Below are 14,387 nucleotides of genomic sequence, written 5' to 3'. Positions count from 1 at the left end.
GGGTCATGAGCCAAAATTCTCTCCCTTTGTACGAGAATTGGACTAAGTTACGTTTAATAATGAGTCCAAGAACTGGTTTTGGACTCAATTGGTTGTCATAATCTTAAGGCCCTGTTCTTTTTGGGTTGACACCTGATTGTTAGTTCAAAACCAATTATTACATTTTTGGACTGACAATAATCTGTCATAATCTAAAACAAACAGGCCTAAACGAATAGTGCCTTTGGATGTTGAGAACTGATTTTGAGTTTAAAACTGATAATTGGACTCAGTTAAGGGTTGTTTGTTTTTTTATTTGATTCCAAAACTGATTATTGCACTTAAAATTCGGGATGGATGGAAAAGAGATTTCTACCACTATGACGGGAAACTAAGGGATTACTACTGCCAAGAGGAGGGCTGTTCAAAGCTTGCATAAGAAGAAAAGGAGGGATGAGAGCTGTTCAAGGCTTGCAAAAGAAGAAAGAGGAGTGCGGAGAGTAGGGGTGTAAACGAGCCGAGCCGAGTTCGGGAGTACGGAGAAATAGGGGTGTAAACGAGCCGAGCTGAGCCCAGCTCGGCTCGGCTCGTTAAGCTCAAAAGCTCGGGCTCGGCTCGGCCAGGCTCATGAGCGGCTCACGAGCCTTCCCGAGCTCGAGTTATACTAAGGGCAATGATCTATTCACACCCCTCATCTTCCCTGGACAACGCTATTTAGTGTAATTTGACTACTCTTTTTACACCACGGGAGGTGGTCCAAGTAATAAATGAGGTTCCAAAAAAGAAGTGCCATATTTTGCCTCCCCCTTTCACTCCCTGGACAACCCTTTTAGTGTATATTAATATATAATATATATTTAATACTTAACGAGCCGAGCCTGGCCAGCCGGCTTGGCTCAGCCGCTCGTTAAGGATTTGAGACGAGCTCGAGCGAGCTTCCGAGCCCGAGCTAAAATTGACACCCTTCATGGAGAGTATTAAATAAATGGAATTGAAATGCATTTAAATCTTTTACACAGTAAAGTCTTATCCCTGGCCCAACCAAACCGTTGACATCATCTCTGGTCATCCTCTAAAAAAAATAGAAAAAAAAAATCACTCCTGTCAGTGGATCCAAATAGCTAAACTACATGCACACATGAAAGCTGTTTTTACTTTTAGCTCTGCCGTGAGGGTATATTTTGTTATCAAATAGGAGGCTATAGGGATGGATGCAGAAGGAAACATATGAGGGTAAAAGCACAAGTGGGGGCCATTTGTTCTATGATCCAAACCATTCATCTTTGAGGCCTTGCTATGGATGGGCCATGGATTGAAATCCTCTCCAAAGGATATAGACTGCTGTTCTTCTATTTTCTCACAGTCTATTCATTGGATACAAACTGGAAGGTTAGGACTTAGGACCATCCAATTGGGCTGGATTTTTATGCATGGTCCATCCATAGCAACGCCTAAAATTTGAATGACTTCGTTTATAAAAAAAAATGTGAGACCATCCAATCCATTGCACAATCCTAACCCTCCAATTTGTGGGTATGAATATAGACTGTGGTTTCTTTATTTTCACACCGCCTATTCATTGGATACAAATCGGAGGGTTAGGATCATTCAATTTGGTTAGATTTTGATGCATGGCCCATCCATAGCAATGGGTTAGGATCATTCAATTGGGTTAGATTTTTTGATGCATGGCCCATCCATAGCAATGCATATTGTATCAGTCAATAGCAGGTCCCACAAGAGCACTCGTGGGTATAATCGGGACTGTTGATCTGCTGGCCCATCATAGGTGACCTACATGACCAAACAGACACTCCGTCTCTATCATTAAGGGAAGTGATATATATTCTCCCCCTTGTTTTACTTTCTACAGCCACTTCTAGTATATTTATTACTACTCTTTTGGACTGAAGGGGGCGGTCCCAAGTAAAAAGGGGGATAAATTACCAGCCCCTGATTTTTTCACCCTCCTGTAGGATGATGCGCCCCCTTGTAACTTGATTTGACGTTAAAAAAAAAAAAAAAGCGTTAAAGTCTGCCCACAATTCACGTTAACGGGCGGCGCGCGCATCATCCTACTACAGTGAAAAAATCATCTCATTACTCTCTTATTGATGGTACACCCCTTTTACGTGAATTATGGAGTGTGGACAGACTTTAACGCTTTTTGACGTTAAATCACGTTGACAGTGGGGTGTATCCATCCTACAGGGGGTGAAAAAATCATCTCATTAGTGACATTACACTATTATTAAATGTTTGGAAAGGTGGGACCCACTGAATGATGATAGTCCGAAGATGAACATGCTTCCTCTATTATTAAAATGTAAAAGGCGGTCAGCACTGAGGCGAGAGAACAACCAGTCAATCAGGCAAGGCAAAACCTAAACCAACCTCCTCCTCCTCCTCCTCCTCCTCGCTGAAGAAAAGAAAGCCTAGAAAGGGGAAAAAATGGCGAAGGAGAGGATAGAGATGGAAAGGGGTCTGGTTCGACTCTGCATTGAAGCCGCGACTGATAGCAAAGGCACAGTCGAAAAATGGCGGAGGCAACGCAGAACTCTCGAGCGGATGCCCTTCCACCTCGCCCAATCCCTTCTCTCTCGTCTTTTCCATCGTCGACTTGTATCCCCTTCCTTGCTCGAGTAGGGTTCCTTTTTTTTTTCTCCTTTTTCATTTCTGCTGTTTTTTATCTGCTTCATTCACTCTCGTTTTCATTATTGAATGATTGATTTAGGGGAATTGAAACTTAGTTGTATGTTGAATAATCTGGAAGTCTAGGGTTTTTCTTTTTCTTCTAGTCCAGAAATTTAGGGCAATCTGGGTATTTTTATATTGAAATTTACACACAAAACTGTAATCTAATTGGTTAAGAGCCGAATTAGGCCTAATTGCAATTTTGGTGGATGCCCAAACCATCAGAATGGAAAAATATTTCTAAAATTTCCTACTTTTTTTTTTACACACGAGAAAGATAATTGGAACCATTCCTATTCAAATTTTATTTAGATAGACTTGCAATTTATGATAATATCTGTCCAATTTAACCATAATCTCATATCATTTCCCTCTAAATCATGGAAAGAAAAGAAAAATCCATCAGAAATGTTTTTCTTACAGTCCAGACAGGGCTTTAGGGGTTGCAGTTTTTGCGCCCAAATTGCAAATTTGGTGGATGCCCAAACCTACTCTTAATAAGGGTCTTGATACGTAGGAGGTAGAAGATATATTGTACTTCATATTTAGTTCTGGATTGGAATTGGTAGGAGTGGGGTTTTCGAGTTTTTATAGATTTGTAACATTCCCGCAAAGTTCATCGTGTTTTTTCTTTTTGATATTGGGATTGACTTTGGTTTGAGTTTGGCTTCTGATTATGCGAATTGCTTCTGTAGAGTCTTCCAACATTCTATAGAGGATATTGATTTAAAGGGTGAGAGCTTTGTGGATGCTGAATGGATGGCATATTTGGGTGCATTTCGCCACCTTCGTACCTTAAACATAGCGGATTGCAGGGGAATCACTAATTCTGCTCTTTGGTCTATTACGGGTATGCAATGTGTTGATATCTTGCTTAAAAACCATCATTTCTTACATTTTGAATTCAGTAGCACTTTTCAGTTATCTTTAGCAAACAAAATGTGGGTTTGATGTGATGAGATAATGCTTCTTACTTGGGCTTTTGCGAAATAAAGAACTACAAATACTTAACACACCCTTGCTGTACTGATGCACCGTGCCATAGTGTCTAGAATCTCATTTTCTGCTTGGAGTGTATTTATCTTTTTTTGTGGTTTCAATTATAATAATCTTTTTTTGCAGAAATTCATCAGATGTTAATGCCCGTTACTTGAAGGGTATAAGTATAATGTTACTGTTTTTTGAGAATTAATGTTACTGGATGTCTGGATGCAATGCTTCAACTGTATCAGGGCACATGATTTATGGTCAATTTTTTTTGTTCTAGAAAGGATTACTTATGGATGTTTTTGTTTTCCTGGTTTTAGGAATGACTAGTTTGAAAGAGCTGGACCTTTCAAGATGCTCAAAGATTACTGATGCTGCCATTGAGCATCTCGTATCTATTCCGAATTTGACGAAGTTATGTATTTCGGAAACTGGTATGACCACAGACGCAATCACACGCCTCTCTTCTCTTAAGAACCTTTGTTTCTTGGATTTGGGAGGGCTACCCGTCACTGATTTGGCACTATCATCATTGCAGGTAAGCTGTTTACTTCTCTTGATTCAATTAGGTTCCCACATTTTCTTCATAGATTTTTCAATTTGGACTTCACTTTTTTCGATAGGATTTTTTTCCTTACGTTCATAAAGCCAATGATTACATATATTTTTTAGTTTTCTTGATTTAGATATAGCTGAATTTCTTGCGGTTATCTTATTAATTTCAAGCTTGCATGATTATTGAAGTAATCATTTTGATTTCTGCACATGTCTTGTTGTTAGGTATTGAAAAAACTGGAATACTTGGATTTGTGGGGAAGTAAAATTTCCAACAAGGGAGTCTCTGTTCTTAAAATGTTCCCCAACTTGAGTTTTCTGAATATAGCTTGGACCAATGTCACTAAGTTGCCAAATCTGCCCTTTGTTACATGCTTAAACATGAGCAGATGCACCATTGAATCTATATTTGAAGGACGGAGTGAGGTTAAAGCTCCTCTATCGAAGCTTCTTGTTCCCGGAGCCACATTCATAGATGTGCATGAAGCCTTCTCTTATCTGGATGCAAGCCAACTGTCCTTCTTGGATATATCTGGCTCGCTCATTGTTGATTTCCGTTTTTTGTTTAACATGGATGGACTGGAATATTTGGACCTTAGTTTTAGCAAAATGGATGATAATCTAATTGAACAGATTGCAAGTTTTCTAGTTAATCTGAGAGATCTAAATCTCGGCAATACTAGAGTCAGCTCAAGGGGAATAGCCAATTTACCCGGAAATGTTCCAAATCTTAAAAATTTATCCCTGTCGCATACAGCTGTTGATGATGTTGCCCTATCTTATATCAGCATGATACCTTCTTTGAGGGTGATTAATTTAAGCAATACGAATATTAAAGGTAATATCTGTACCTGAAGATTACATTTCAAATATGGAGAAGAAAGGTTTTTTTTTTGTAATTATTATTCTTACCTGATGGAATTCCAGGTTTTACTTACTTTCGAGGGCATGATCGAGATAGAATTCTATCACTGACAGCACTCCAGAGCCTCGATCATTTGGAAAGCTTGAATTTGGAAGACACACTAGTTAGAGATGAGGCGCTCCATCCTCTGCGTGTTTTAAGAGAGTTGGACCATTTAGCTCTCAAAAGTGATTTTCTATCGGATATGTCCTTACATATCTTGTCATATTTTCCAAAGTTAAAATCTGTTGGAATTCAAGGTTCCGTGCTGAGCAATGATGGACTCCTTTCATTTAAGCCACCAGCAATGCTACAGATGTTGGATATAAGGGAATGTTGGCTTTTAACTGGGGATGCAATTGTGGCATTTTGTAAGAAATACCCTTCGATTAATGTGAGGCATGAACTTGTTCAAGTGCCGTCCGCTGACCCAAACGTTGGTGATGGTTCACCTCCTTTGCGTGGAGCTACCAGGGCGACACAATCAAGAATAAAGAGGGGGAAGCTACCGCGTGCTTCCAGTGGATTCCATAAGGAGAATTTCATAGGTAATGGCTTTCTAGTGACCTTTTCCTTGCACTGTCTCCACTTTCCAGGTTGGAAAGTTATGAGCATTTGTCCGGTTCATCTAATTTGGGCTGTTTTGATCATTCTGAAATAGATCAAAGGATAAAGTACAGCAGAGAGCAATTGCTGGAGTTGCAGTTTTTGGGTCTTTCTCTTCCAGATGCGAATGGGTGAGTCAGAATGTTCAGTACATCTGATTTTTTGCTTCAAGTTTATAATATATTGGTATCTTGGCGTAAGTTTTTCATACATTTAGTTATTATGGCAAACATTTTCATCTAATAAGCAATATTAGATCATAGTTACATTTTCATCTAATAAGCAATATTAGATCATAGTTACAAAGCTCTGATTCAGGAATAATTTGGAGAGGCAATTGTTTGAGACAGTCAGGAAATGTTTGCCAAGAGTTCCGAGAAAATTTTGGAAAAAATGCATGTATTTTTCTATTTAGAGCATGTATAACTTCTATGTATACTTTTTTCTTAATAACAAAAGTGCAGAAATCTATATAAGTGCAGGTTTTTACCCGACTCGGGTTTGAGTTCAATTTGACTACGATGCCTTTTGAATGAATTTAAATTGCTCATTAGATTTGCAAATAATATACCAGAAATTGATGAATTATTTGTCAGACGTGTTTAATTCAGAAAAGTCTGGTGTGGTTCAGAAAATTTGCATTTAATTAAAAAATTCCAATTTTTAAACTTAAAACCTGGCATTAAATATTTGGGATTTTTTCTATAAGTTTTCAATCATTCGGAGACTGACTGGGTCACTTTTAAACGATAAAAGAATTCTTGAGGGTGCAACTTCTCAGCTGAGCTTTTGCTAAAATTGATTTGGATTCAACCTGAACCAGACTTCATTAAAAGGTTAAACCTCACCCTACGAACTATAAAGAACTGCACTCTTATGAGCAACTTATATGATTATGAACATTAGACGCATCAGGATCTAAATACATGCTTTTACATTGCATTGTGCCTCTGAACTTAGGAGAGGATGCTTCAGTATTTCAATAGCTAGAGAGCTTGGAGACAACCCTATGAGTGAAACTTCTTGTCAGGTAGTTGGTTTCCTGGGGCAGAGACTGCCTTCTCTGTATCCATCCATACCTGGTTTGATGTCAATGAAATTCGAAATTTGTCTCATTCACCCATTTCATGTGCATCACTGATGGAAGTGTTTTGAGTGATGATCTCCACGGACAGGGAGCTCAGAATACCAAAAGCTACATATAGCTTCTCAGTGTGTTGGAATATTTACTGCTCCTGTTTTCCCTCACATTTCTTTTGAAAGGTAACTTTATTAATCCAATGCAGAAAAGAAGATGGGGACAAGATGTCCCCTACACAGAGAAGGCCCTTCAGCCAGAGAACATGAGAGGAGCAAAATCAAAATTTATCTACCTAGCCCCAGCTCCCATTACAGATCCCAGAATATTAATGCTCATAGCATCGAGAAATACACCCTGTGTTGCCAACACGTCAGCCACCTCATTAGCTGTTCGCCTCTTGTGCACAATAGTGGGCTGAATCAGCTGTACAAGGTCCATTACTTCGAAAATGTAATTGTCGAGTCTCCAAGGCCCCTTCGATTTGCCTTTCTCCCAGGCAATAGCATTTGTTGAGTCTCCCTCGACGATTAAAGGCTTGGAGAGATTTGAAGCATACCATTTGATCCCAAACAGTAGAGCCCTAATTTCCGCCTCATTCGCGTCGCATTCTCCAATTGGCCCGGAGTACGACATGATCATCTGTCCCTTGTCATCCCTGATAATTCCACCAATTCCAGCCAGACTGGGGTTGCCCTTAGCGCTGCCATCAAAATTTAATTTTATCCACCCTTCCGGAGGTGCCGTCCATTTCGGTGAAATTTTCTCAACTATCTTCCGTTCAAATATGATTGAGTTCCAATGCTTTAATATCAAGCCTGTATCGTGAGAGAGTCCTCTGATTTCCCTCACATTTTTAGTACAAAACTTGTATCAGGTACATATCCTGTCCTCCAGCTTTGCAACGATCTCCCTTGATTGTGGATGATATGTGTACCCTACGTAGAAATGGTGTACATTGTTGTTTACCTCCATCCAGCCGCACCCAGCTTCTTTATCAGGTTTCTCTTTTTCTTTCATTCTTCTCCTTATCTTAGTCACATCATCCTACTGGCCGCTCGAAGCAAGCAGCATGCAAGTTCGAAAGTAGGATGTTTGCTTCTGGATCATGCGATTCCTGCTCTGAAATATGTATAGGTGGTAGTTCTCCAAGCTCGATATTTCTGTGTATACTGCCCACTCCAACCAATGTTTAGACAAACCAAAGCATCAGCTTTAAAAGGTATTGAGTGAATGAAAATAAGGGTTTTTTTTAAAACGCTTGATCGACAGAGCAGATCGACCATTTGACAGGGCAGGTCAAGTGGTGTGGCGGTTGATACCATACGTGACGATATGGCATATATGGAGATAATGGATCTTCAATGATAAACTAAAATGCGGGGAAGAAATAATCACTGATATGAAAATCGATCATATCCATCGGAGCAGGTTTGGCGAAGGTGATAGACCATGGTATACTGTTGGTGAAACTTTTAAGAAATTGAAAAGCAGCAATGAATGATAAAAGAGAAAAAAACACTAGTGACTCTTAGATGTTCCCCTCCTCCTTCAGGTGGGTCAATCTTAATTTTGATAGAAGTTCAAAGGAAAACTGGGTAGAGCAGGGATTGGTGGCCAAATTCGAGACAATAATGGAAGAAAACTAATGTTGTTCTCCTGGCGGGGATATGCGGTGCAAATGAAGCTGAAGCAGGGACTTTGCGGTGTGGACTACGATGGTATGCTGAAAATTGGTGGAGCTCTTTGATCAGGGAGAGGGCCAGGGGCAGGGGCAGAATGGTTGATATATAATATAACAATAAAAAAAAGGGAGATGATATTTTCACTCTCCCTGCATTACGTGCAAACCCCCCCTGATAACCTGATTTCATGAGAAAAGTGGGCACCCCAATTCGAGCATCTTATAAAACGTAGCTATGGCTTCAAATTCCTGGACGTTACGTCCAATGAGTGAAAAATTGCAAACCTATTTGATTATGACTAGTAGGGGTTGATTCAGGATGTCCATTAGATTATGACTAGATTAACTCGGACAATTTAGTGGGGCCACACACTAGGCTATGAATGGAAAAAAATTTCCAAGACTTTTTTTTTTGTGGAAAATGAGATTTCGAGAAATAAGATTTTTTATGAATGGCTATCAATTCAAACCAGCCCTCCCTATTTTCTTTTCTTTTTTCCCCCTTTTTCTTGAATTGTGCAGCACTACCTATTTTCGACAGAAACTTTTTTTTTCCAAAATCACAAATTTTTTCTTCTTTTCAAGAAAAATTGCAAACCTACTAGATGGCTACGAAATTAACAATGAGGCAGGCATACTATTACAAAAAGGGTCCCACCTTTGGCTGATTGAGGCTGTGAATCTACTAGGCCCTTTATTTGATCTCTAATAGCCCAATGATCACACCAATTGGACGATCCAAACATCTAATGCAAAACTAACTGGTTGATAATCAACGGTCAGATCTCATCAGATCTGATCTACTCTAACACATATAGACTGATGTACATAGTCAACAACCAAAAATATATGTTATATATTGGATATTAGATTGTCCAAAGATCTTTCAGATCGGTGGTCCAGATCATCGAATGATTACGGTTCGCCCCATTAAAGCATTCTTCCCATGCGTAAAAGGGGACGTCCCTATAAATTTTAGGATGTCATTGATATCATTGTTACAATATGTGGGATCCAACGGTTGGATTGGGTTAAGATCTCACCGTTGGATCATCTTGGAGGTAGATTGGGTAAGTTGGCTAAATGAAGCAACTAGATAAATTAACCAAGTGGATTAGAAGAGGCAAGCAAGAGAGATTAGGAAAGTAGATTTGATTAGGTTAGATTAGAATATTCTAGTGTTATCTCTTTCCATAGTTGTCTATATTTATTTCTATGTTTATCATGTAAGTGCTCTTTATAAGCACCATCAATTGTCTTTGTAATTTATCCAAGAAATTCAAGAATAATAGAAATTCTCTAAAATTCTTCAATCATGTCATATTTATGTTCAATTTTTTCTAAAACTAATTGCTGGGACCCATTTTGATGGGGTCAGGAAGCCATAACTGGGCCCATCAATGGATGACTGAGATATTCAAGACTAATGACCTTTTGGGCCCACCATGGATGGAAATGCTCCAAAAATCATCCCCCATCAGCCATTGCCCATTGCCAACTGTTCAGATAGTGATCTGCAAATGGGTGATTGAAAATGTAAAAAACAAGAGAAGATAATAGAGGAAAAACCTATGTAAATGCCGGCCTCTTTGGAGATCATAAATAACAACGCTATTTCTGACTTACATTCTATTCATGTCTAACGAATTCTACTATAAATAAAGAGGGAGATTTAAACCCACATGACATCCAAGTAAAGAGAGAGTTTCCACCCAGAGGAAAGAGAAGCTAAGAGTGAAGCCATGGCTGAGGCAAACAACAAAACAGTCATGTTTCTGAATCTGGTTTTTATGCTCTCTCTTCTTCTCATTGTTTCCATGGCTGAGGGCAGATTATTCGGCCAAAGTAAGTATAGAGACTTACTTATATAATAAATCTAATAAAAACTAATCATTTCTGTGTTTAGTTGTTCAAATTTTAATTACTCTTGTGATCTTTCTATGTAAGTAATGCCTTTTTTTTTGTTTGATCATTCAACAAATTAAACAGTTGGTTTCCCGACCCCCCCAAACTGTGAAACGGTGTTTGGAGTTCGATCGGGCGATACATGCTTTGAGGTGACACAATTATTCAACCTTACGGCGGAATTCTTTAGTGGAATCAACCCTAATCTCAACTGCACAAGTCTCTTCGTGGGTCAGTGGCTCTGTGTTGCAGGGACAGTGAATTGAGCTGATGGATGAATCTATTGACGAGAATAAACTTGTCTCTGTACTGTTTTATGAAACCTTTTAGTATTTGAGAGTGTCTTAAGCTACTCTTTTACATTAGATTGGCATTTCTTCCTACCCCTCTATTCTGTCTTCTCTGTCAGCAACATTGATTGGATAATGTTCTTGAACTATCTTATAATAACAAGTGCAAAGTGAACTTCTTGAAATTTTACTTGAGCAAAACACTGGTTATCTCATAATTAAGAAAATATTGTCTTAGGTGTTATCTGTTGGGACCCGTGTAGAAGTCACCCATAAAAGATAGCCTCGCTCTGATACCAGTGGTAGGGACTCGGGTAGCGTTGAAATAAAGATGATTAAATAATAATAACTCTAATAGCTTAAGCTTATGGAGTAATTGGTTGTTTCACATGATATTAGAGCTATTGTCTCGTGGAAGGTCTTGGATTCAAAACCTAACAGCAAAAATCCATGTGTACGGCCAACCTAAAAAAAAGAGGGGCCACACGTGAGTGAGAGCATTATTGAAATATAAATGGTTAAATAACAAAATATATAGCTTAAGCATTTGGAGTAATAGGTTGTTTCTAGGTATAACTCACCCTTAAAAGCTAACCATTACGGGGAGGGTGCCCAAGTGGCCAAGCCCTTATAAGCCCATCCACTTCTCTCACTTTTTCAATGTGTGATCTTTGCTTTCGGAGGAACCCCAACATTATCATCTTAAACAATATGAGGATTAAATTTAACTGGATCTGGGCCATTTAAAGTGCAAAAAATAATAATCTAAATCATTTTCAATGCATTCACGTGGATTTGAAAGCCTTAATGGGCTATGTTTCGTTTAATGAAGTCGGACACGAGCATTATATATAGCTCAAGCAAGGAGGTTTCCATCATACCTTGCCCATACAAAGCTTTTGCTTTTTACACGTTCTTTTCAAGCATTAACTTATCATGTTGCCAAGTTAGAAATCGAATAAAAACTAGCAGTAAGCTGCTTCCCTGACTCCACTTCCAAAACCTAGTAAGATTCAAGGCATTCGTAAGGCCAATAAGATAGGAAATTAGTTTACATTCACCCACTTAACTCGTGTATGCCTTAAGTCTTAATTTAATATGGTTAGAATTCATTAATTTGGTCAATCGATGCCCAGCTACTTAAATAATTATTCTGTTGTTGTTTTCAAAACACGCAATAAACCTCATTAATTCTGTGGTGGAAGTCACCTTCAATGTTTGTTTAGGACTTTTTCACAAGACAAGACCACCTGTAATGATATCTTAACGTGAATTTCTTGGTGTCTTAATAACTAGCATAGTTAGAGTTAGGACTTAGGAGTAACCAATCACCTCAAGGTTATCCAACTTTTAATATGTTCGCATGTAATCCTTAGTCCCTTACTGGGACGCATAACCACCTTAGCAAATTTTCAACGATCCACACAAAGATCACTTGATACCTTCTAAGTATGCCCAACACACAAGCTATGTCAAGACAGCGTACAAATGTGTCTATACATGAGACTTCTAATTGTAAGTATAAGAAATTCACTTAATTTATTCCCATTTGAAATCGTTCCTAGTACTTGAAATTAAATGAATATATTGCTCCAAACCATGAGGTCTACACCAGCGATCTTTTACCCATGTTAAACCCTTCAATGATTTTCTCAATATAGGTTTTTTAAGATAATTCCAACAATCCATGAGTTGTATCTCGATGAACCTCTACTCCTATTACTTAGGATGCTTCACTTAAAAAGGCAAATCCGACATCAATTTGATGTAACTCTAAATCAAAATGAGCTGCTCATACTATAACTAACCTGAAAATTCTTTAAAAAACAAAAAAAAGTTCTTTATGGTCAATTTCATCTTTTTGAGTGAAGCATCTCTCAAGACCACCTATAGAGTCATGACCTATAGAGGCACGTTTGGTCTTATGAACCCTTTTGCAGGGAATTAAGTTGACTCTCTTTAGTAACTTAGAGTTTTTATATGATGCCCGACCGTGAGAATCACAAGGGCTAGGTGGCTTGTTGCTTTGACGGTCAGTAACTTATTCACTTTTCAAACAAGGGTTTTCTCCGTAAAGATTAACTCACTATGGATCAATTGCATGAAATAGGATCATCAACTCCTCTCTGTTTCTTTTTCTTTTTTTTCTTTTTTTTCTGAAATGGGATCATCAACTATTTCACTGCCATATATAATCACACTTATTGGGGCAGTGATAAAATGACTCCCCATGTGACTATCTCTCTCCTCTTTCTCTCTCTAACCTAGAGGAGAGAGAAAGACACATGGGGAGTCGATTTAACAATTTGGGGAGTCGATTTATCACTCCCCTTATTCAAATAGACAATGTAGTCATCATATATGGTTGACCTTCACACTCCTTGTGACCTTTGCAAAGGTTGCTCAATGGTCTGAATAAATGATCATGCTCGCTATTTAATAGTGAGTGCTTAATTATATATATAATTATAATCATATTACACCCGATTGAAACATTCCTTCCCATGGATAAAAGAGGGTAATTCTTTGACCTTTGATCAAGCATGAAGAGAAACACGTCCTTTACTTTAACTTCAGACCGTTGATTTTTGCAACCCTCAATCTTGAAAATTAGATCTTCCTTTTGCATCAGAAGTGGACCCACTAGGTGAACCTTAATGGCCTGCCAGATCAACAGTCCCAATCATCAAGAAGATGTACCACATGTGCACTAAGTCATCCTTGTTTTTATTAGAGAATGAAATCAAATCAAGATCAAATATTCTGATATTAGAAGATTTGATTTGATTAGGCTATATTGGTTGGTTGGGTTAGAAAGATTAGGCTAATGAATTAGATTAGGATAGTATCTTTCCATAATTATCTTATTCTCTTGCTATGATATCACTTCCATTCTTCGAAGGCCCGCAAACAATAAGTGGGCCCGTGATGGGCCCACCATAGATGGAAATGCTCCAAAAATCATCCCCATTAGTTGCTTATATATTATCGTCCCAAGAGGTCGGCTCATACATAGTGGTCTTCAAATGGGCGACTGAAGAAAAAGAAGTAAAAAAAAAAATAGAGGAAAAACCTATGTAAAAGCCGGCCTCTATAGACATCTTAAATAAGAACGTCATTTGTGACTTATATGCTAACGAATTGTACTATAAATAAAGAGAGATTTAAAGCCACATCCAAGTAAAACGAGAGTACTTTCCAACTTGAGAAAAGAGAAGAGATAGAAAGCATGGGTGAGGCAAACAGCAAAACTGTAAGGTTTCTTAATCTGGTTTTGATGCTCTCTCTTCTTCTCAATGTATCCATGGCTGAAGGCAGATTATCTGGAGAAAGTAAGTTTAAAGAGTTACATATTAATTCTAATCAAAATAATCATTTACTGTGTCTACTTGTTTAAACTCTAATTACTCTTGTGACCTTACTATGATTTTTTGTCTTTCAAATATGTTAAGTAATGTCTCTTCTCTTTGATGATCTGACAAACAAAACAGTTGGTTTCCCAAAGAAAGCTGCAACCCCAAACTGCAAAACTGTGTTTGGAGTTCGAACGGGAGATACATGTTTTGGGGTGACACAGTTATTCAGCCTCACTGCAAATTTCTTTGCTGGGATAAACCCTAATCTCAACTGCGACAAGCTCTTCGTGGGTCAGTGGCTCTGTGTTGAAGGAACAGTGAATTGAACTGATGGATGAGTCTAAACTAG

At 38.4% G+C, this 14,387-nt stretch overlaps 1 protein-coding gene across 2 annotated transcripts; it reads left to right on the top strand.

The window, feature by feature from the left end:
- Positions 1-2,298: 2,298 nt before the first annotated feature.
- Positions 2,299-10,823, top strand: LOC143860962 (Leucine-rich repeat (LRR) family protein). 2 transcript variants are annotated; one of them, XM_077371830.1, is made up of 7 exons: positions 2,299-2,621; positions 3,369-3,523; positions 3,981-4,198; positions 4,441-5,053; positions 5,143-5,667; positions 5,781-5,856; positions 10,477-10,823. In XM_077371830.1, exons 1-7 carry the CDS (start codon positions 2,431-2,433, stop codon positions 10,502-10,504), a joined length of 1,806 nt encoding a protein of 601 aa, XP_077227945.1. In that variant the 5' UTR covers positions 2,299-2,430; the 3' UTR covers positions 10,505-10,823. The 2 variants fall into 2 exon arrangements, with proteins under 2 accessions (XP_077227945.1, XP_077227944.1); XM_077371829.1 differs by lacking the exon at positions 10,477-10,823 and adding an exon at positions 7,012-9,436.
- Positions 10,824-14,387: the final 3,564 nt, after the last annotated feature.

The sequence above is a fragment of the Tasmannia lanceolata genome, unplaced genomic scaffold (assembly GCF_043159265.1).
Source record: "Tasmannia lanceolata isolate RefF3 unplaced genomic scaffold, GAP_Taslan_0.1 ptg000037l, whole genome shotgun sequence".
Taxonomy (NCBI): domain Eukaryota; kingdom Viridiplantae; phylum Streptophyta; class Magnoliopsida; order Canellales; family Winteraceae; genus Tasmannia; species Tasmannia lanceolata.
Note: the sequence above shows the minus strand (reverse complement) of the source record. Positions and strands in the feature narration are given on the sequence as shown.